Below are 24,364 nucleotides of genomic sequence, written 5' to 3'. Positions count from 1 at the left end.
GCGAGTGTGTATTTGTGATTTGGTAAAAATTGTTATAAGCAATGCTGTGATGGATTTTTTTTTTTTCATCTCATGACCCATTTATTATGCCATGGATTGTATTGCCTGTGTTCTTTCCTGTGTGCATGTTTTAATCTACACGGGAGAATGTATGTCTAGCATGTCCTGTTCTATGACATACTACAAAAATCTTCAGAAGCACGAGACGACACACACACACACACACACACACACACACACACACACACACACACACACACACACACACACACACACACACACACACACACACACACACACACACACACACACACACACACACACACACACACACACACACGGCAGAGTGGCCAAGGCTGATAAGCTTACGTTTCTCTGTCCATTATTTTCAATCAGAACAAACATTAGAGTCGGTTTCAATCTGTCTGTCTGTCTTGTCCCACAAGTCCTTAAATTGTACTTTTATTTTGTCAAAGTGTTTGACCCCGTTATTCTCAACCTTTTATTTAATTTATTTTTAATATGCTATAGGCCTACTTTTCCAATAGCCGAGCTGTAATAGCAGTAAAAGAGCTATGAAGCTTTAGGCCTACTAGACTATTAATAGATTATTGACTATAATAATAAAACCATACTTTATTTTCTTCAAAGAACAACAAAGAGATCCGCGTTACTTTTACTACCTAGGCCTATAATATAATCTTCTGACACTAGATTTTTCTGACATAAGTATATTATTAAAACTAACGTTATAGCAACTTCCAATGGAGTTAACTTGTTGCTAAAAATGACTAAATCGAAATCTTAGCCTAACCAGTGTGGACCTTCGAGTAGTAGTGGGCCATAGATTGTTTAAACTGTTTGACAGGGAGAATAAATGTCATTGGAACCCAGTTGTAGTGCGAAAACATCCCTTATTCTCCAGCAGCATGCATGCGTTAACATTTCAGTAACCCGATAGGCTCCATTGTATCCTACTGCCAGAATCAGAGGACTGTACACATACTGACAAATAATGAAGACATCACCAACCCTCAATGGTGATCACCGTTGACAAGTTGGTCAGTACACTTGAGTTAAGGTTTCAAAATGTATAACATGCATTTACCAAATCCACATCTAGCACATAGACAGTATCTGAAGTTCTTTTAACCATGTCTTAAAATGTGGTGAACGGGGACGAACAACTCACCAGCTTTTCTTCCACTCTCCTTATTTATACGTTCCTCCTTTCCAACGAGCGACGGCGCAAAACACGTCAACTTGATTTTATCCAACAGGACACCTACTGATTGTTGGTAGGCACTCGTTTTTACATGAGTGATTAACTTCCTAAGAAGCGAGTCTCAACTTTTCTTCTCTGCCTTCCGCTCCTGCTCCTCTCCCCCCCACCCCGCGGTCACGGAGCAGACGCTTCCGCGAACAGACGGTGACGTCAACGGGCCGGTCTGCAGTCTGCAGGGCGAATTGGTTGGGCCCGCTCTGCTGCACCTGGGCGGGTGACGTCGCCGGTGTCGGTCTGCAGGGCGGGTCTGCAGGGTCGGTCTGCCGGCCGGGCTGCAGGGCGGGTTGGTTGGGCTGTTTTTTTGGGCCATTCTTTGGGCCGATCTGCAGGGCCGGTCTGCTGGGCCTGTCTGGAGGGCCGGTCTGGAGGGCCGGTCTGCTGGGCCGGTCTGGAGGGCCGGTCTGCTGGGCCGGTCTGTTGGGCCGGTCTGGAGGGCCGGTCTGTTGGGCCGGTCTGGAGGGCCGGTCTGTTGGGCCGGTCTGGAGGGCCGGTCTGCTGGTTTCTGGAGGGCCGGTCTGCTGGGCCGGTCTGGAGGGCCGGTCTGTTGGCCGGTCTGCTGGGCCGGTCTGCTGGGCCGGTCTGTCGGGCGGGTCTGCTGGGCCGGTCTGGAGGGCCGGTCTGTTGGGCCGGTCTGTCGGGCGGGTCTGCTGGGCCGGTCTGGAGGGCCGGTCTGTTGGGCCGGTCTGCTGGGCCGGTCTGCCGGGCCGGTCTGCCGGGCCGGTCTGCTGGGACGGTCTGGAGGCCGGTCTGGAGGCCGGTCTGCTGGGCAGGTCTGTTGGGCCGGTCTGCCGGGACGGTCTGCCGGGCCGGTCTGCTGGGACGGTCTGGAGGCCGGTCTGGAGGCCGGTCTGGAGGCCGGTCTGCTGGGCCGGTCTGCTGTACAGAATCAGAACAGAATCAGAGTTGCTTTTATTACATCTTATTGTACAAATAGACAAGAGTAACATTCTTAGGCTTGGTTCCTGAAGAGCCACATAGCAGCAACAATACGATAAAGTAATTGAAGATAAGTAAAAAATAGGCCTATGTCAAAAAAAGTAGCAGCATAGATTACACTAATTAATAATAACAATAACATAAATAAAATAAAGTAAGTAATAATAAGTAGAGAAACTAAAACAGTGGCAATAAGTATTAATAAATAATGAGGTTTAGTAAAGTGTAAAGTGGTTCTTGTGCAAAAATGCTGTGCAAATTACAGAAAAATATGTATTTAAATAGTCTGTCTTTCCCTGGCGCAAGAGTGTAAATGACAGGCTCCTACGACACTACCGAGAACACAAGGGCAATAGTATAGAGGGGTTGTTGAGAGTGGTATAGTGTGTGACAGAGGGTCTCAAGACGTTTTAGGGCTGATTATGGTTAAGGGTCAACAAGTGTTTCACATGGCAGGGGAAATTGTGTTGGCCCAGTGGAAATGATGGTTCTTACTGGTCCTATAGACATGCTTTATCCTGTAGCATACAAGAGTTGTGAGTGGACACCAATGGACCAATTACCGGGAGACATAATGTACTCTGTTGCCAGTGTGTATTCGTTGAATGACACACATTACCTGCATCGAGTCAAGGACACACTTCTTCCCCGGCCATCTGTCATGTGACCAGCAGAGGCAGCCTTGTTACATTATGCCATTATTTAGACTGAGAGAAGAAGAGCTGTCTGGGCATCCAGGAAGCGTCTGTATCCGTTCGGGCGGTTTTACCTGGGTTTTACGAGCATGCCAACCATCGGCAGCAATACCGTTTAACAATATGTGCAGTCTCTTAGAAACGCATGAACACATGTTCATCACACATGATGTTCCCAGAAGGATGGAGCGGCTAGCGCGCTTCTGCGGAGCTCGGGTGCGGGACTACGTCCGGAACCGCCTCCATGGGGTAGTACGGCGTCTGTGATTGGGCAGTGCCGCTGGTCCTGATCGAGGCGGTGGTTACGTCGGGACCAGCCCCGATGGGGTAGTACGGCGTCTGTGATTGGGCGGTGCTGCTGCTGTTCCCTGATTGAGGCGGTGCTTACGCAAGGACGACAGATGCGGTCCAAGGGGTAAGCTGTGGAAAAAATGTAGCTACTTAAGCTTGAATTGATTGCGACAACACTATGTATTGTGGTCAATTGTATTCGTTAGGAGTGATGGCTTAACGTACAGTCATCCGTAGATTGTTGCATGGTCTGCTAAACACAGAAGTCGCAGTTACTGCACTTGTAAGGCAGCCGAACAGGTTAAACTGTGTCACTTTACTTGAAGAAGTAACTGCCGTCTACCTTTTGTTTCCTTTGCTAAATCAGATTCTCCGTCATACGATTAAGTCGTGCCTTGCCTCTTTCAGAAGAAAACGAATGCAAGTAATTTGTTGATGTGCAATGTAGTCCATTTCCTTATCTTTTGGTGATAGTACCCAAGCCTTCCGCTTGCGATTCTGTCCCCCTCCTTCCTCACTGCACGCAAACTATTCAACATAAGAGTTCACACGTCTTCCAGCTAATTCCCTTCTACGATCCTTTTGCCTTCCTCGCTGCCTCACGTTACAACAGTGAACATCCATCAGGCCACATAAGGGGATAACCTCTTATGTGAACCATTTCATGCATAGTATACATAGTATAATGTAAACCAACATGACCTAGTTATCTATAGCCAGGCTGGATGAATAGTAAACAAACGCTAATCAAAGGTCGATATCCGGTTTGAACCTCTTTCACCAATTACGGGACCAATAAAGCAGGGAAATACAGAAAATACAAAATAAAGAAAAGTGTGAGTGTTTGAGTCACAAAAAAATAATTAGAGGTTTGAGGTCTATTTGTTACTTATTTGTTTGTTACTCCTTATTTTGGAGGCTGTATCATTCTTGTGCCTTCCTATCACTAGATGCTGGCATTTGCCAAGCTGAGCAGAGCAGCGGTTCGCACGAGGAGAGTAGCAGCTCAGCTCACCAAGGCAACCATGGCAGACAGTCCCAAGGAAACCCGTCCGTACTCGACAGCAAAGACAGACGAAGATGAATCCAACACTGCTGCCATCCTCATCATCGGGGACGAAATACTTAAGGTGAGATGATGCACAAGCTATTAAGTATTTAGCAGACACTATTATGATACAATTCACATGTGAGCAGAGTGAGGTTAGAAAACTGCCATTTCTCCATTATTCTCTAATGGATAAATGGCATGACTCTGTTTGAGGTGGCACGACCGACCCCCGGGCTGGGATCTGCGTTTCCATTACAACAGGGCACCCCGATTGAAAGTAGTTCTTGAAGTAGTCAATGAAAGATATTTTTTAGCCTACTGTCAAATTTGATTGAATCTTTTAAAACATTAAGTATTTGGTTTGTTTCGGACAGAGAGAACACAAAGAATTATATCCACGATGATGAATTCAGTTTGACGTTCAATAGGCCTTCTCCTTTTTTTAAACTAATCTCATAGTTAAGTGAGAGCCGATTCATTTCAGATAAAACTAGATTACACATGGACAGTGTTACACAAATATTTTCCTTAGTGCCAAATGACAAAATTACCTTGATATTGGGGAACTAACCATGTTGAATATCAATAACAGCGATCTAATAGTGTGACATATTGTCCAATGCCCAGTCTTTAGACCAAGACTTATCAGAAATAAATCTCTTGTTTTTCAACAGGCTATTTTGTTTGGCAAGCGAATATCGTCACACTTAAACCGCTGATGCGCTTCTATCTAAACCTTGATTACCCTTTTAATAAGGTTTATATATAGTAATAAGAATGTAAGATGCCTCAGACACAACAACGCACAACATTGGTTTGTATTATTACAATTTGAGAGACAACTTCTCGCTCCAAACAGCAAGAAGGGCTGACATCACCTCTACCTGCTGGGAGGTGGGTCAGGCGCGTTTCAACCAGTAATGAATACGCAAATCAATGTGTCATGGTTTGAATGACCAAAGTGGCCATGGAAAAGGGCCCATATTTTGCAATGATGGTAGATGGGCTAATGGATCTTGAACCAAAAACCTTTAGGCTGGGAGACCCTTATTTTTATTTATGTAGTTGTCCATTGGTTATTATTGGCAGTACTGAGATGATCTGCATTTGACTCCCATCCTTCCAGGGCCACACAGTGGACACCAACAGCGCCTTCCTGACGCGAGCGCTGCGGAGGCTCGGGGTGTCTGTGCGGCGCATCACCGTGGTTCCGGACGTCCAGGAGGTCATCGCCAAGGAGGTGGCCCTCCTCTCCCCCCAGTACACCCACCTGCTGACCTCGGGAGGCATAGGCCCCACCCATGACGACGTGACGTTTGAGAGCGTCGCCATGGCGTTCCAGGAAGAGGTCGTTCTCCACCCGGAGCTGGCGAGGCTGGTGGAGGAGTTCTTCGGTAAGGTGGACAAGGAGAGTGGTGCTACGAAGCTGGCAATGGTGCCTCACTCTGCCAAGCTCAACTACGGAGTGGACCCCCAGACCAGACAGCCTCTCCGCTATCCTCTCGTGAGTTCCCTGCTCTGACTCAACATACTTTGTGTGTGATCGCACAATAACAATCAATATTAACTAACCCCTGTTCTAGTAAAATACCCTGATACCAATTCTTAAATTGATGATGTTCTGAAGCCTTTATTAATCCACTAATGTTTTGCTAGATACATGGAAACATGTAATTGTGTCATGTGTACATGTAAACATGTCATTTTTAATGATTTAGTTACTTTTTTGAACTGTACATTTATGAAACAATAACTCTCTGATAAGTTGGAATTGTAGTGCATCACAACCCTCACAATGTTGTGTAAGGGAGTAGGGATAATCTCACTGTGATGTCCTCCACAGGTCAGTGTGCGTAACGTGTACATCTTTCCTGGCATCCCCTCTCTGTTGGAAAGAGCCTTCAGCGGAGTGGAGCACCTGTTTGCCGGCTCAGGAACCAGATTTCACACCCGAGAGGTACCTCCATTGACCACTTAGTAGGGGTGGGAAAAATATCGATACGGGGATATATCGTCGCCAAAATATCGATATTTTAATAAATAAAATAAGGCACTCTAAACTGATTTCCCTGCTCTTCGAGGTGGTGCTCAACACATGAAGGAAGGAAACTTGAATGGAAGTTAAAGATTCCATGGCATGAAAATTTCACTTTATGAGGTTTTCTAACCTTAATATGAGTTCCCCTAGCCTGCCTATGGTCCCCCAGTAGCTAGAAATGGCGTTAGGTGTAAAACGAGCACTAGCTATCCTGCTCTGCCTTTGAAAAAACAAAGCTCAGACACGCCTGTTACCCCCCCCCTTTTCTCTGCTTTGCCCAATGAGCTACGACCGTGCAAGCGCCACGTGTGTGTGTGAATACACACACTGTAACACAAGTGTACAGTTCTTTGTTATTTAGATAACCGTTCTGCTGTTGGTGTTATGGCGCATAACACGAGACTGTATCTCAGCCATGGTTGAGAAGGAATTGGGGGAAATTAACTTTGGCTTTGACTCCCCGAAGTACATGAACCGCAACATGGAGGAGAAAGAGATTGTTGCCGGCGATTGTCTCCCGCTGGAGCCCTGCTGCCCGCTGCCGAGGGACCACCCCCACCGCTGCAGAGGCGGTGGTGTCAACAATCGAAGGCAACAATCCCTTTCTCCTCCATTTCGTGGTTCAGTCTACTTCAGATTGTTGAGGAAGTGGAAGAACCAGAGACGTCAGAGAACCCGACGCAGTCATTCGAGATTCATAATATCGTCTGGAGGCGCACACAGCTTTTAGCTGTGATTTGATAATATATATTATATGATATAGGTATCTATGTATAATATGATATTATTTAGATATAGAGCTCCAGGACTCTCACCGGAGCCCCCGGAGTGTTCTACAATATTTACAGAACATGGCTAAAGGTTGTGTGCGCCTTGCCATTGCGATGTATCCACTGTAAACAGTGGATATATTTTGCATTAAAGCTACATTTACATTAAAGCTAACATTTGCATTAAAGCTACAGACACCGAAACGGCTCGTAGTGGATATAATTCTGCACCATGGCTGAATTTCGGGAATGTCTTCAAATACTGTTGTAGGGGCCCAGTAATATCTATATTAAAGGATCCATAAAGTAGCAAGCCATGGGACCTTTAACTAGCCAAAGACGAGTAACTGAAAACTCAGTTTGGACCATGAATAAAGACTAAGGCCCCATCCACACAAAGCCGATTTCATGGCGAAACCGGAAAAGCCGGCGAATCCGCTGACCGAAACCGTAAACTTCTGAAACCACCCTCGGAGGTGGTTTCAAATCTATCCGGTTTCGTTTTGGATTAGCGTGGACGCTTGAAACCGACTGAAACCGTAAACCATGACGTCATCGCCCCGCCCCTCGACCCTCTAGCCAATGACTGTTGAGCCCGCGGAATCTCACCCTTTATGCGCATGCTCGCCTCCTCTTCTTATTTATTTTTCTTCTGGATTTCTGTAGCAGAAGCAGCGATTCTTATGGGCCTGGAATGTGTACTACAGCGTTTCTACAGATCTACTCGGTTTCGCTTGACTCCGTCTTTACGGAGATACTCCGAAACCGGATAAATCGAAACCGTAAACGGTTTCGCCCGTTTCGGCTTTGTGTGGACGGGGCCTAAAATCCAGCACTTTACCTTTTTACAGTAATCTTGTATTCATCATTAGGCATATATCGTGATGGATCGTTGTAGGATTGTCTAACAATATATTGATTATTGCAGAATCGCTGTATCGTGATACTATTGGTATCGCGGGCCATGCATCGTGTATCGTATCGTATCGTGAGGTACCCTGTGAATCACTTAGTAGTACTTACAAGCATCCTCTAAGGGGAGCCACACCCCAATCCCACCTCTACATTGTACATGAGATGACCCCCTGTCTAAGTTAAACACATCATACCCTTTTCACCTAGTAATAGGGGTGGGAAAAATAATCGATACTTCGATGCATCGTAATTCGCTAGAACGATTCTGTCTCGATGCAGATAAATTAATAATCGGAATAAAAAAAAAAATATATATATATATTCAAATATTCCCTTAACAATAAGCAATATTAAGTTAATAATATATTAATTCATATGCAATCCTTCTCTGCCTTAATGCCAGGTGTTGGTAAAGCTGACGCATAAAATACTACATATAACTCATATAATGGACTACCGAACCCAAATACTGGCCGAGCCATTTATGTACCCGCACCGGCAGCCCTGCTTGGTCCTCCTCCCAGCCTCTACACCAGGCCCCGTGTGTGAGCCTCCAGGTAACCGTGTGTCTGTGTCAGGTGTTTGTGGACGCGGACGAGGTCGACATCGCCCCCGCGCTGAGCAGACTGCAGGCGGACTGGGGCCGCAGGGTGGCCCTGGGCTCCTACCCCGACTGGCTGAGCAACTACCATCGGGTCAGGCTGGTCCTGGACTCCAACAGCCAGGAGGGGGTGGACCAAGCCCGGGTGCAGCTGCTGGAGGTGCTGCCCAAGGGCAGTGTGGTGCCATTGGTGCGCGACCCAGTGGCCATCGCCACCGCCGAGGTCTACACGCTGGCCCATAGTGGTGAGAAGGGCAACCAGTCCCAACACTGGAGACCAGTTTGAACAGCTGTTTGAACAAAGGAGAGAAGTAGCAGGGTTGACTGGATGATAGGGCTGTAATGATATGCGATTCAAAACCGAAATCGCGACTGGCCGAGAGGGCAGTTTTTTTTTGTTTTTTTTGGTCATGGGCCCCCCCTCTGCCTTGGGCCCCCCCACAACTGTCCCCTTTGTCCCCGCAGTCCGACGGCCCTGGCTGACACAGCTCCTCTTATCGATGCCGTAAGTCTGCGACGAGATGCCCTCACTGCCCATTGCATTTCTCCACAGCCTGTGAAGTCCTCATATGCGATATGAACGACATTTATCCAGAGTGGGCCAAGCGCGCAAAAATACCCTGTGTGATCCCTGTCTCTAGTGTGTTTTGTGTGCTTCGACCGGCAGTTGGTCTGCTTATAAGTCGGAATGAAGCGGCCACCGTTTATTGACAGGCTGAGTACTTTATTCGTATACACAACCGGACTCATTCGTTTCTTCACTAGACTGACACGCGCTACCGCTCGCTCTCCTTACTCGTCAACTCACTCGCTGACATGCTCACACACACTCACACACTGCCATTCTCGCACACACACATAAGCTACTCGTAACACTATGCCTCATTATTGCGAATCAGATGTTCATGTATTTTCCCATCTATTTGAAAGATAGGCTATTCAACATGTTGCATTATATAAGGCCTGATTATGTCAGTAGTTAAGCTACATAGCCCAATAAGAAGAAGATATTTGACCGGCATATCATCAAAATGTCTGGAAAACTAAACCTATGCAGGTCTCTTGGACCGGCACAGTTTATTTCTAGCGGGAACGCTAGAAATGAGTTAGTGCTACCAACCGATTCAAATTACTAGTATTTATTTGACATTAATATTTTTAAATACGTAAGCCTAAACCACAAAACTAGTTGAGGATTTTGTTACCTACCTGCAAGCATCCTCCAACTGTTTTTGGTTATTTATTTATTCATTTTGCTATACTTTAATATTATTCTTTCTGTTCAAATCTGTTCAGTGTTCCAAATTATTTGTTATTAAATGTTACATTAAGTTAATTGTTAATAGTGTTGTTTAAATAAACTGCTTTTTAAATTAAAAAAATTGTGGGATGTATCGAACCGTGGGTCAAACCGAATCGTGAGTTGGTGTATCGTTACGGCCTTACTGGATGACCTTACAATTCTACTTGGTATGTTAATTCAGTACAGAACAGAGTATTGGGAATTTTGATTAGGATTAATGTACAGTTTATTATCCAAATATATGTTCTTTTAAAATGTATACTCATGGATATTCAAAGAAGCATACTCCGTCATCACAACCTTTGTTGACACATTTAGTATTTGATGAAAAGAGCAATAACTTCCTGTGGTTATGTTCATGTTGTGCTCCTAAAGGAACGCCGCTCGGGGTTAAAGTGTTGACTGCTTTGAAGACGATGGAGGCGGCGCTGGATCAGTACACCGCGGAGGAGATCTGCGTGGGCTTCAACGGAGGGAAGGACTGCACAGCCCTGCTGCACCTCTACTATGCTGCTCTGAGACGGTAACGCAGAGGGAGACCGGGGAGAATGGGTTCAATAAAGGCTATCACTAGTGAGGCAGACTGGAGAGGAGCGGTGTGTTTTAACAAAGGGGAGAGTTAGGGGCCTTAAGTACTTACTACCAGTCAGTCAGAGACATGAATGCTGTGGGCACAGAGGGAAAGATCAAGTCTATTACTCCTCGCCATTTCCTGAAACCAGTAATTGATATTAAGGCGTTGAAAGTGGGTCTTACAGACATGAACGGTAAATTTGTGGATCAGAAACAGATTCTCACTTCCATCGCCCCTTTAGGTGTCAAAATATATGGTTTATGTAAACTGTTATTGGTGAGAATTAGGCATTAGAATGCTGAACACATTGCAACAATTTTATTTCTCTGTACTTGGGGCCAGACGCGGTGAGGTTCAGTCGATTCATGTCAACATGCAGTGATAAATAATTGGCTTCAACTTAGTTTCTCTGAGCTTATAAGCTATATTTTAAAACCGGATCACCGACAGAGAGCACCTCGGCATGGAGTGATCTTCTACAAGCGCTAAATGTATAAAGACGTAAGACGCGTTGACGTGGTTGGCCGGGAATACTACAGGGATTCACTAGTTGATTATCCGCCTCTGAAACCCAGCCGTGTATTAATAATAAGATTGCTCCTAGAGCATGCGCCTCACTGTTGCTAATTAACAGGTGAGGGAGAGAACACGGTGTTAATGGGTTGCACTTGTTTTTGCCTCGCTGCCGACAGCAGAGACGAGTCTACGTACATTAAATAAGGTTGTTAGCCTTTACTCTTTGTGAGTAGCGATGACTGCCGTGCAGCACAGGTACTTTACAGTCTCCATATCAGGCGGATACTTAGCTGGCGAGACAACATTAGCCACCCCTTATTACATGAATGGTTGGCTTCCTAATAAGCTGCAATCCATCACACCCCACTTCCAGTGTTCTCAGACCGCCACAAGCATCAACGCTCACTGACACAGCTAGCCCCCGGTAGGGGGATGGCTAGCATTCTGTGTTGACTGATGCTTCCCAAAAGTGTACCAGCCAAAAGATAGCGGGAGAGTAACTTGTTTTCAAACTTTACTAGTAATGAGGCTGTGCGTCTATGGTAGTTGCCCTTGGTAGTAGTAGTAGGCTTATTCGGTGGTTGTGTGAATAACAATGACGCAAAAGTTGGCGCGACTGTAGGGTTTTTTATGGATTTGAGAAACCCAGCTACAAGGAAGTCCCAGAGTAAAAGACAACACCTCAAGTTAATACGGCTTTTTCCAACTTCTTTACATTTATTCAGTAGACACTGGAAGGAATCTTTTTTTAATATGTGTCTCCCTCTCTCCTCTGTTCTCCTGTGTTTGTCTCACCCTCCCCCCCTCAGGAAGTTTCCGGATGGTAAAGACAAGCTGAATGCTCTGTACATACGCGTGGTGTCTCCGTTCCCAGAGATGGAGAGGTTCCTTCAGGACACAATCAAGAGGTCAGACTCTTCTCTTTAAAGAGGATTCATGAAGCGTCACCAATGATTACTCAAATATCAGTATAGCGGCCATGAGTATTGCTACATCGTTGGTGTGAGGGTAAAGTGGATCCTATATGGTCTTTGATGAATTGAACGAAAGCGATGTCCCCCAGGTACGACCTGGAGCTGTTCTCGGTGGAGGGCAGCATTCGCCAGGCACTCAGTGAGGTGCAGGAGAGGAGGCCAGCCCTCAAGGCGGTCCTCATGGGGACCAGGAGGACTGACCCCTACTCACACACCCTCTCTGCCATGTGTCCCACCGACCCGGGCTGGCCCGACTACATGAGGGTCAACCCGCTACTGGTGAGACGCCTGCACACACAACATACATAACTTACTGTTTGCTATTCTGATTATACCATTATGAACCGTACCTGGTATTAATGAGCAGGTGGGGGTTCAGAGACTGAAACGCCCTACGCCCTAGCCACTACATGGTCCTACCCCATACTTTAGTAATGTTAATGGTTCAGTGCTCATCCTATGTGGTCTTGTGACATGTGTTTCCTTGGTGCTCACCTCAGGACTGGACGTACCATGACATCTGGTCTTTCTTGCGGACGCTGTATGTTCCCTACTGCGTCCTCTACGACAAAGGGTGAGAACCGGCCACAATGTCAACTTGTCCGGCAATGACATTTCGTCCCTCCCTCTTTATGTGGCCCTTGGTCTCACTCTCCTGATTGGCTGTGAACCCACGCCCGTCCCCCAACAGGTACACGTCATTGGGCAGCATGGATAACACCTCTCGGAACAAGTCCCTGCAGAGTGTGGACGCGAGGGGCGTGACGCGCTACAGGCCGGCCTACCTGCTGGAGAACGAGGAAGAGGAGCGCAACTGCAGGGCCTGATGCCTGGGCCTCAGACCTCTGGGGTCGGTCCTCACCTCACCTGCCGTCTGATGTAGGGCAGGGGGAGGGGGAGGCAGGAAATTACTGAAGGATTCAACTGTTCAAGATGCAACTACTGTCTGGCGTGTGCTTATGTGTGTGTGTGTGTGTGTGTGTGCGCGCCCTTGTTCAATTCCATGTGTATACCTTGTTGTATTTCAGTGTAAACTAATGGCTCCATCCATGTGTTCAATAAAATATGACATGTTTCATCCTTCTGCTTCGAATGTATCGACCCATTTATTGCAAGTACTAAGATATATACGCGCCGTCAATGTTGTAAATAGGCTCCCCAGCGCTTAATAATTGCAATACTATTCAAAATGTGTAATGGTGCAATGAGCAGTGTTAACCGCCAGGGAGCGTTGTTCTCCCGTTTTCCATTAAGGACCGTGAGTACAATGAATTACGTTCTCTGTTTTCAAACATGATTCAATCCACAAGTGATCGATTTCCCCTCTTCCTACTAGCAGATTAGTCACTGGCCTGCTGCAGAGATCGATGAGGGCCGATCTAATAAACCGGTGACTCGTGCATGGTGTGCAATACAATCACCCACACACAAGTGTCCAAGCTGGAGGCAGATACAAGACTGAATAATACCAGTACCACCGGTGTATTTAAATAAAACGGAATGCAAGAAAACATATTTAGCGCTCCGATCAGTTTCATATTTTACTGTATTATAATTGTTTGTATTTATTTGCATTATGGGAGTGGTTTTGGGGAATCGTTTATTTTTCAGTCAGAAAACCAAACTGGCCACCTAATAGTAGCACTAACTTCAGATTGCTGACTTTATTGCCTACATTCTCTCTCACAAACTTACAAACACACACACACAAACATACACACCTTTTTACTGCGGTCTGCTGTCTTTAAGACCTTTCGCGGACAGACAACCTCGTGCAAACGGTAAAAAAAGATATAGCCTAAGGCCTGCACGTGCAGTGACTTTGCAATGCTCCCCCTTGATACACAAGGATCACTACAGGAGGCCATGGCCGGTCATGGGGGAAAAAGTGGAAAGAGAAAGGCTTTCCACTCATGATTCAGTGGGCTTATTTAGCAAACATAATTGAACATAAAACATCATTGGACAAACTTACAATGGAAAACAGGACTGAATGCACAAGACCACTATTTTTTAAATAATAACCTCCCATAAGCCTATATTTACTGAACAACTTTCCTAATAGACAATTATTTCAGATAAAATCCCATGCACCTGCAGTAGTCACGGGTAGAACAGGTTGAAGCCACTGGTCTATATGTCACGAACAGAGAGCGATGGTCCTTAATGTCACCTGGTCTTGCGGCAGACTCTTATTGACTAACCCATTGCTCATCCTGCTCATCCTTTTATGCATTCCTGATTTGAAGTAGACTAGTAGGCCTGTTGTGGAGACTTCAATAACCCATAGGGCTACTCATTCCATTGCACACGTTTTGCAATTCATGCAAGGTTTCTTTGTAATTTGAGAACAATCAATTCACAAGCCAGATAGATATATGTGGAGTCAGTGTGACACTTTTGAACCTCAACGTATAAAACACATACAATAAACGTTTTGAACACGGAAAATATACCCCACTTGCCATTACATTCCCAAACACGTCTTCTTTGGTGAATGTCGTTTTTCTTTCAAAAGCGATTGTCCGAGTTGGAGCGGTGTAACGCTGGGCCTGATGCGGCATGAGACAGCACTCTGCCGGTCCGGGGGGCCGGGAGGGCCCCAGCAGAGGGCAGAGCGGACGCCGGGGCGTCAGAGGTCATCTGGAGAGAAGGAAGAACAAGCATTGAGTCGATGCAAATTTCTAAGCAGCAAGCAGAACGCAGGAAATTAGATGTTCTGTATCAAATTGTTTTGCACCAGCAAGGAAATGAAAGCGAGAGAAGAAAGGAGCAGTTGGTCTGAGCCCGGCCCCGGCCCCTGGCCCCGGCCCCGGGTAATGCTGTGGGACTGGAGGTCATCCCTGTCTTCCTGCCATGAATGACTGTCTTAAATGACTGTCTTTTTTTTTTATCATCCGCTGGTCCTTGATATCAAAACATGGATATCAAAAGCGATTTATATTAATTTAGGTTAATAATGATTATGTATGGACGGAGGACATGATGAATACAAGTCAAATAAATAATACAAAATCGGACTTTGCTGTTGAAAGATGATCAGTGAAGATAACATCCACAGCGTGGATAGTGATGGTCAATTAATAGGTAATATTGTGTCAGGTATGAAATCCCAGACTTCAAGTCAAAATTCGGACTTTATTCTGTGGGTTTCAATGATGTAAATAAGTATTCAGTATTCAAATAAAACAGTATTCAAATAAAATGATATGATTCTTGAAAACCCTACAAGATAAAAGAGATATGCTAAACATATCATATTACTTTATGCATAGCAAGCTGCTAAGGTTGTAATGCTTTCAAAGAACACAGCCCCAGGTGAACAGCTAAATATAAACCTTGTTTTAATTGTTCGCAAAGAGAACAGATATGGATGTTCCTGCTGTTTGTGGTACAGGATATGAAGGGCACATATAAATGCCCTGAGTAGAACCATATGTCTTTATAAACCCAATGTACATGTTGGCTTTGGAAAATACTGAGAGACTTTCAAATGCTTAGAAAGTCCCTGCAAGCATATCATCTCAGTCCCATACTCTTCAAATACTTGGAATATAAGATAAACCAAAGCATCTGTCTTCCTGAGCTACATATTGAAAAGGGGAATGGATCAGGAGTAAAAAAAAGATCAATGAAACCCCATAAATAATCACAAAGTTCTAATTAAGGTTTGGGGCGCTGCGCCTAATGGACAAAAGATAGACCATAGGGAACGAGTGAACATTGATTGCACTAACTATCGGGTAATCTCGGATCACATTTAATTGTTAATATATCATTATATACCATTCTATATTACAGTTTTCTGATGTGCACTTAAAAAAAATCTAAATTCAATGTGTTTTTTATGTTTTATTTCTGTTTTATCAGGCAATAAGATAACTCAAAAATATATTTGTTTGATTAATTCATTTTGCAATTCTAAAAGTATTATATTGACAAATGTTTATGTGCAATTTAAAAATATATATATCTTCAATTTTGTTTTATTAAGTTCCGTAGGTTAACAAATAACGCTATTAAGGTGGTGGGTTGGAAAGGCAGCCTCAGTGAATCCTACACAATGTAGGTTGTGTGGGATTAGTATTAGCTAAGTATTGCACAACTGTGAAGGATTTCCAATGCAGTTAAACCTCAACAAACAACACACGTGTATTTGAGGTTGTGCAGTACTTGTCCATATTCAGGATGAATATGAAAGCATTTAATACTTCTTTATTACTGTCGGGTGAATGTACTGGTTCTCTGGAGTCTTCTGGTAATCTGGGCAATGGCTTTCCATTGATTAAAACGCACATTGGTAATCGTAGTGAATCACGTTCGATTTCATTATATTTTCTTTAACTCCAAGGACATTGATGACAACCCTATTTTTGTCCACAGCTATGCTCGCATGGCTTTCACTTGATGTGTACACGACTGTGTTGACAGCTGCTCAGGATATCAACTTAATTAAAAAATGGTGACAGGCTTTGTTGCAATCATTTATTTTGCTTTGACAGGCCATGTATAAAACAATGGCTCAGATTGGCTTGAATCTTCATAGAAGATGCATCATTTTTCACTACAATGTGAAACCAAACAAATGTAAATGACACAGAAGGAAGACATAGTGTCAGGTGAACTGGGAGAGTCATGTAAAATTAAAAAAAGCTGAACAAGGTTCTATAGTTTCTAACATTTAAATCCTATTTAGAATAATTCATACATCATTGAGTTAAATCATCACACTTTTTTAAACCAACTTAAATAACATTTCATGCCAATAAATGTGACATATCAAGTCAATATGTGTGCATTAAGGATTTCTCAAATGACATGTATTACAAATGTTATTGTGCCTATTTGCATATATAAGAAAAAGCTAAATTGTATGACCTTTCTTATTTGGAAAAGAACATTCTGGAATTTGAAACTTAAAAATAACAAAAAAACTAAATGATGTAGGATACTCTATCAACCAAACTAAATCAGAAACACATCAACATGGACAATGTATCCAAAATATCCAAAAACACAAAAAAAACTTGATTTCTGCAATAATTCATGGTCATCCAATATCTACCACACAGGCCTACTAATTATACACCAGCAAAAAAAATTCCTCACAATTTTAAGATTCCAGATAGTTCTAAAGCAGGAAACCTTATATTAAAATATCTTGCATGTAAGAAAATACATCCATCTCGTTTTGGTTTATTATTTAAAAAGTTATTGTGTGATTAAGTGCTCAGTAGACATTCTCAAATATGGTGCATAACACCTGGTTGGTTGGTAGGCACGTTAACACGATGAAACTACGGCTGTCTGTACACAGTGAGCCGGGCCACGGCCCCCCGACCCGCCAAGACCCCTCATTAACCCCCAGAAGACGGAACGGATGGTGAAGCAGCACACTGGGCCCCCAGTCAAACTACCCCCAGCCGGGCCCTGGGTCCAGGCTCTTAGCTCCCTGACCAACCACTAACAGGAGCAAGTCGTTGTAGTGTCCATTTTCTGCATGGGCCAACCCAGGCAGCTCCCAGTGAGACCAGTTTAATCCCAGTAGGGGGCGCAACAGCCCTGCACCCCACGCTACATGTTTTGGTTTTCCATAAATTACAGAATAATCATAATTTCGTATTTTGATTATTCTCACCAGTCCCATCTTGGATGTGATTTCATCAGTTTATAGTCAGCTATAAACTTAGTGTGCGGCCAGACATCCGTACATCAGGTCCAGGGAGGGACGGAGGGCAGACAAATCATATCACTGAGTGTCTCGTGAGGGGCCTGGATGTGGGATGTGGTATTCGGTAGGACGGGTCTGCTACAGGGCGGCACTCTGAGGGAACACTACTAAAGACTGGTTCAGGCAAGGAAAGGAATAGCACATTAAAGACTAATTATTAAACCCCTTTTTGGAAAAGAAAAGTCTTGTCTTCACACGAGTACAGGGACGTAAAAACCCATTCATGTTTTTGAGTCTGCTTGAACCTGTGAAGACCAGACTCATGGCAGGGGATAAGGGAACAGCTAAATAACCTCCAGAGTTCCCCCAACGGTTGAGCACAGCTCCCTGAGTAGTCACCCCTCCACAGGGGGACACAAGCCCTCCCCAGCCCAGTTGTCCTGGCGTCCCGTAAGACGTGTGGGTTCACCATAGCTCAGCACGGACGGCATTGTGCCTGGTGTCTGTCTGTGCCGTAGCTCTGCTTCCTCCACACAGACATGGGCAGAGGTTAGGAGGAGAGGGGAACCAGGGGGTTCAGACAGCCAGCAGGAGGGAGACGCAGAGGAGGAGCAACAGGGACACTCTCCCCAGTGGACCTGCATGGCCTTGCGTCCCCGGGGCTTCTGGGATGGAGACGCAGAGAAAGAGAGAGAGATAGGGGGAGACAGCGAGGGGGAGAGACAATTATTTGTTAATCAATTAGCAATTTGATTTTGTATTGTATTTGTACTGTATTTGCATTACAGGATTAAGACACATTTGCTTGAAATAAGTCACGTTGATTCGGTCACTTCTCACCTTGTAGCTGTTTGGATCCCTCTGACGCTAGAGAAAGAGGAGAGAGAGAGAGAAAGAGAGAGAGAGATATGAATTAACACGACATAACACGAGAGAGAGAGAGAGAGAAAGAGAGAGAGAGAGAGAGAGAGAGAGAGAGGGAGACACACACACACACACACACACACACACACACACACACACACACACACACACACACACACACACACACACACACAAACGCACACACACACTGACAAATGGCCGGGGCATGGCATTTGCCGTTACTCAAAGCCCAACAGTATGAAAAATAACTTCTTGCTGTGGAACCTTAAAGATGTCCTCTATGCAAATTCTGGTAAAGGTCGGATAAGGAAGAAGGCCTGGAATCACACGGCTACAGGAAAGGATAGTGTTATCTAAATGAGAAAGAGCCGGGAATAGCAGAGATTATGTGTGTGTCTGTGTGCGTGGAGGAGGGTGGATCAAGATGACAGAGGGAAGCCGAGAAGTGGACTGAAGATGAAAGGCTGGGCGGTGGGGACTCAGGAAGAGAACGAAGAAGGAGAGACTGATGGAAGGTCAGGAAGATAAGTAAATAAGGGAGAGAGACACAGAGAAAAGAAGAACAGGAGAGACGCATTAGGGGGCTGCTTGTGTCTGGGCATCACACTCAGCAGGGGGTGGACTAAATGGAGATAATGGTGCGGTGGTGTGATGGGGAGGTGGATGGGCTCACAAGAGCGGCGGGAGGCGGGACAAAGGCGGGCGGGGAAACAGAGGAGCTGACGCAGATGGTAACGGCTCCCAGGACGGTACAGTTGGAAAAGGACACGGGTCAACTGTTTGATAAAAGGACCACATAAAGGTGTTTGTGTGTGTGTGCATCAGTATGCACAGTCCCCAGTGATAGATGCAGATCGACGTGATATTAGTGCACGCACACGGGTGTATCTAGTCTACAACACTAGCTCTTATCTTCAGTGATTGACTGAGATCATCGGAGGGGAAATGGAGGACAGAGGAAATCGGTTGAAAAAATTGTGGCACAGGTGCAGAAGTTGATCAATTGAATGAGAAAGTATTTGTGGTACGTACACGGGTCTCGGGCCTCCGTCTTTAAAGGGCGCCACTAAAGACGTGAACCACTAACTATAATGTTCGGTACAACTAACAACCATCCGTGGGTTAACGAACCATTAAATGGCATGCTGGGTCAGAGACATTCCCCGTTCAATGGGTCTCTGTGTGTGCGACTGTGTGTGTCAGTGCATGTGCGTGTGAACGGGCAACTGAAAATATAACGCAAAGGTTAAAGGTTTGTAAGTTATTTTCTTAAAGGACTGGTTTACTCAGCATTGATATTCAGCATATACTGTATGTAAAAAGGTGGAATATATATCTGTTTATGTCGATGAATGAATTAAAATGCTCAAAAATATTACAAAAAATATTTAAGGAAGGTTATTGACGTGAAAGCCTCACTTTCAAAAATGTATAAACCTATAAAAAAGGCGTACCAAAATACATACTATTAATATCGAAAATATTTTTCCAACTAGTTAAGTAACATAGACCTTTTACTAACCTTTATAACCTTTATTTAACTTTGAACCAAATGTATAATTTCATACGAAATAATTAAATTCAAATACAGTGACATTTAGCATTTTAATACATTTATTTAACAGAGAGTATTTTTTTCAATGTACCTCCACAAGATTCCTTTTAATGAAAACCCGTGAAACCATGATAAAATTTCTTTCTGAAAACGCAGAGCGTTGTGGGTACATGAGCGCTGTGCGGAGTGTGGATCAGAACATCGTGTTTATGGTGAGCTCCACCACAAAATGGCGGTCATGGTGGCGTTTCTCAAAGAACAGAGCTGGCTCCGCACTACAGTGTGTGTGTGTGTGTGTGTGTGTGTGTGTGTGTGTGTGTGTGTGTGTGTGTGTGTGTGTGTGTGTGTGTGTGTGTGTGTGTGTGTGTGTGTGTGTGTGTGTGTGTGTGTGTCTGTGTGTATGTGTGTGTACACCCATCGTTGGATGTGTGTGTGCACACGTGTCTGTCTAGTAGCAAGAACGTCCCACTGCAGAGACAGCCCGCCACCTACTTTCCTGCAAGCCGCCATTTTACCAACACAGGCACGACCACTAAGAACCCCAAATGCTGAGCGCTGCGAAATGAGGCGAAACACAAATTACACAAATGGCGGCAAAATTGGTAAAGTCATTTTTTCTTGTTTTAAATTCAGCCGAAAGATAGAAAGAGAGCGAGAGTGAGAGCGCACACGCGCGAGAGAGAGAGCGGTAGGCATGGATTGCTGTGTGTGTGTGTTAAAGTTGTGCTTGTGTGTGTGTGTGTGCGTGTGTGTGTGTGTGTGTGTCTGTGTGTGTGTGCGTGTGTGTGTGCATCGGTTTCAGGGAAGGACAAAGGTATTTAGGAAAATGGAGTGTCTGAGTGAGTGTGTATGAGAGTGGGTGTGTATGTGAGTGTGTGTGTGTGTGTGTGTGTGTGTGTGTGTGTGTGTGTGTGTGTGTGTGTGTGTGTGTGTGTGTGTGTGTGTGTGTGTGTGTGTGTGTGTGTGTGTGTGTGTGTGTGTGCGAGGTTGCGCGTGATAGACAGTATACTATGTGTGTATGCGACAGGGCAGGAGGGGGCTCAGCAATGGAAGCAAATAAAAAAAATACGAAAAAGAAAACCCAAGGACTCAAAGACTGAAAGAAGTGGGGGAGAATCGCAGCTCTCCAACCTGAAATGACCGCTTTGGACTGCTCACAGCAGGAGCCAGCAACACACAAAAAAAATACATCCAGGATGAAGAAAGAGAATCAATTAGAATAGTTGGGCGAGAGAAACGCAGAGGAAGTGGTAATTGTAGGAAGCTTGAGTTTGAAGACATCTAGGGAAAAAACAGCAAAGATTGGAGAGTGTGGAAGCAGGGTAAGAAGAGAACTACAAGAGCATTAGGAAGGGGTCTGTGTGTGTGTGTGTGTGTGTGTGTGTGTGTGTGTGTGTGTGTGTGTGTGTGTGTGTGTGTGTGTGTGTGTGTGTGTGTGTGTGTGTGTGTGTGTGTGTGTGTGTGTGTGTGTGGATATGTGTGTGTGAGTGTCTGGGGGTGGAGATAGTAGAGTTTAACATAACACCACTCTGGTGTCTCAGACGCAGAGGCTTGGTTCTGATGCAATAGAGGCAAACACGGTTAAAGCCCTTCTCTTGTATTTCTTGCACAAATCTTGGCTGGGCCACGCAAGAGCAAACACGACCAACCAGATGAACTACAAGATAACGGCTCGAGAGAAAAAAACTAAGACAACTACAAAGACCATTAGAAGGCGAGTTTCCAGAGACTGGGCTGGCTCATTTCCGTCCTCCACTCTGTAGTCCTACTACTGGGCTAGCAGGGATCAGAGAGACGGATGAGAGGAACTACAGGGACCCTTAAGGGACAACAACACTCACCGCGCCGTAATTACTCGTCTCTTGCATTTTTCTGAATCCGCGTGTCCTTATAACCTTGTCCGTAAAGCGCGTGTTTGTGTTTGCTTTAAGGCACTGAGCGCTAGGCGTAGCAGCGCCGGGCGTAGCTGCGCGTGGCGGTGCAGAAGAGCCTGGGACTGGGGAGGTGTGCCGTGCTTGACCTTGGCTCAAAGACATCGTACCGGACGGACCTCTCCTCTCCATCACTACCCTGTCCTTCATGCGTGTGTGTGTGCGTGATGCACCCACATCGATGTGCACTGCGCACATGTTCAAATGACAATTAATTAACACGCCAGAGACCTCTCTCGGGAAGCCCCCCCCAGCCCTTCTCTCCTCCATTAATGGTACTCTGTTTTCAACACAAAACAAGTTGAAAAAGACAAAAGAGAGAGGCAGCGAGATGGATGTGTAGTTTTAAACTGAATAAAACATGCCTTCACAAAGGGCCCTGCATGCGCAAACAAACACACACACACACACACACACACACACACACCGCACGGACACACACACACGCGCGGAGGGAACCTGAAAGTGTGGAGTGTGTGAGGCATTACCGCAGGGAAAAGCACAACAACAGCTGTGGTAAACCACCACTAATGGGCAGCCCAATATAGAGAGAACCAGAGAGAACAGGACAGAAAGGAGAGTGAGAGTGAGAGTGAGAGTCAGAGAGAGAGAGAGAGAGAGAGAGAGAGAGAGAGAGAGAGAGAGAGAGAGAGAGAGAGAGAGAGGGAGAGCGCTCCTCCAACTCTCCTCCATATCTCTTCTCATCCATCTTTGTCGCCTCTACTTTGTCTGGCCTCATGTAACTCCCATCCATGCGAGGCCCGCAGCTCAGATCAGCCCGGGTTAGGTGAGGCCGGCAGGCAGGCAGACGGGAGGGAAGAGGCGACCATGGTGGAGGAAGTTCTGTGAATGAGCTACTGTAGTTACGGGGGAGATACTACAAAGAGATAGGGAGGAGGAGACAAGGGTGTGGGAAGAGGGGGATCGGGGGGGGGGGGGGGGGGGGGCGTATAAGAGACTGCTGTGGATGGTATCCAGATTAGTTTTGCTCCAGTAGCGAAAGATCATAAAAAATGAGGAAGGGAAGAAGAAGAGAGCGGAGAGGAGACAGAGAGAAGGGAAGGATTAGTGCCACTTGAGGAATGACAGAAGACTAGAGAGACAGAAGGGAAGGAAGAGAGAAAGGAGGCTGGAGTGGGAGGAGGGGGAGGTGAGGGGAGGTGAGGGGAGGTGAGGGGAGGCCGGTCAGAGAAGAAGAGGAGAGATCCTGAAATGAAGTCAGGATTAGTTTTGGTTGGGAACAGGATGAGAGTCAAAGGAGAGAAGCCGAGCGAGGTGGAAGAGAGAGAATTAGAGGTGGAGAGGAAGAGAGCGGGTGTACTTTACATCCAGTGTGTCCCAAATTACCACACTTTGGCCCGGATAAAACCTGGTTAAATACAAATGAATAGCGCCATTCATGTGTTTATGTGCTTGCACATGTGTTTGTGTTTAGTGCATGCATAATCCCAGAGATTTGTAATATTTTGCATATATCTGTCAGGGAAAAGACTGATCAGGGAATACTTTGTCAGAAGGTCAAGACTACATTAGCTACTCCTGCACTGAAAAACCATCCATGGTATTTCTAATTAACAACTACAGCATAATTAGCTTGCAAAAGAGGAAGAGAAAAGGCACCAGCCTTTGCTCTGCTCATAACACGACAAATTAGCTCCCATCTCTCTCTGGAATACTAATGACATTTCAGAATACCTTTGAGAGCAGTTGATTTATTTATTCAAATTTTTTTTGCATCTATTTTATCTCAGGCATGTTTTTTTTATTCCAGTCCGCATCAGTTGAAGGCAACAGGTATTCGTCATTGAGCAGGAAGAAATTGCCTGTACCGGGCCAACTCCCCCCCCCCCCCTTTCTCTCTCTCTCTCTCTCTCTCTCTCTCTCTCTCTCTCTCTCTCTGTGGGGTTTCTCTGCTGGAAAGCCTTTTGCCACCGATGTTTCTGGCTGGATGGCGTGAAGCAGGCCAGGCCCACGATGACAACCCCCTGCTGACAGCGCTGGGATGGGAACTAGGACAGACGTCTCAGACACGCAAGGACACACACACGCATGCACCCGCCTCCACCCCCCCACGCTAACTGTTAATGTACATGGAGTCGTGCACACACACACACACACACACACACACACACACACACACACACACACACACACACACACACACACACACACGCTCTCACACACACACACACACACACACACACACACACACACACACACACACACACACACACACACACACACACACACACACACACACGCGCAAACACTCACACACGCTGGAAAAGTGGTCAGAGACAGGGAAATGCCTACACCCATGCAGCCATGCACGTGAGAACACGCAAGGCCACACACATATGGAAGAACACACAC

General features: G+C 45.5%; 2 protein-coding genes across 4 annotated transcripts in view; one reads left to right on the top strand and one right to left on the bottom strand.

The window, feature by feature from the left end:
- The first annotated feature begins 3,226 nt into the window (after nucleotides 1-3,226).
- On the top strand, nucleotides 3,227-13,070 carry flad1 (flavin adenine dinucleotide synthetase 1). 3 transcript variants are annotated; one of them, XM_056602727.1, is made up of 10 exons: nucleotides 3,227-3,331; nucleotides 4,158-4,337; nucleotides 5,385-5,762; nucleotides 6,102-6,215; nucleotides 8,560-8,827; nucleotides 10,261-10,408; nucleotides 11,785-11,883; nucleotides 12,039-12,228; nucleotides 12,450-12,523; nucleotides 12,641-13,070. In XM_056602727.1, the coding sequence occupies exons 2-10, from the start codon at nucleotides 4,158-4,160 to the stop codon at nucleotides 12,774-12,776; spliced, it is 1,587 nt and encodes a 528-aa protein (XP_056458702.1). In that variant the 5' UTR covers nucleotides 3,227-3,331; the 3' UTR covers nucleotides 12,777-13,070. The 3 variants fall into 3 exon arrangements, with proteins under 3 accessions (XP_056458702.1, XP_056458704.1, XP_056458703.1); XM_056602729.1 differs by lacking the exon at nucleotides 3,227-3,331 and adding an exon at nucleotides 3,353-3,627; XM_056602728.1 differs by lacking the exon at nucleotides 3,227-3,331 and adding an exon at nucleotides 3,643-4,043.
- Nucleotides 13,071-16,429: 3,359 nt separating this feature from the next.
- The window catches only part of si:dkey-246i14.3 (ephrin A4), a 23,019-nt gene continuing 15,084 nt past the window's right edge, over nucleotides 16,430-24,364 (bottom strand). The window contains exons 4-5 of the mRNA XM_056601866.1: nucleotides 18,461-18,487; nucleotides 16,430-18,285 (exon numbers count right to left, since the gene is read on the bottom strand). Coding sequence (XP_056457841.1) covers nucleotides 18,197-18,285; nucleotides 18,461-18,487 — 116 coding nt within the window. The 3' untranslated portion in view covers nucleotides 16,430-18,196. The remainder of the gene's footprint in view (nucleotides 18,286-18,460; nucleotides 18,488-24,364) is intronic.

This window comes from Gadus chalcogrammus, chromosome 11, assembly GCF_026213295.1.
Source record: "Gadus chalcogrammus isolate NIFS_2021 chromosome 11, NIFS_Gcha_1.0, whole genome shotgun sequence".
NCBI classification, from domain to species: Eukaryota; Metazoa; Chordata; class Actinopteri; order Gadiformes; family Gadidae; genus Gadus; species Gadus chalcogrammus.
This window is presented reverse-complemented; position numbering and strand designations above follow the sequence as displayed.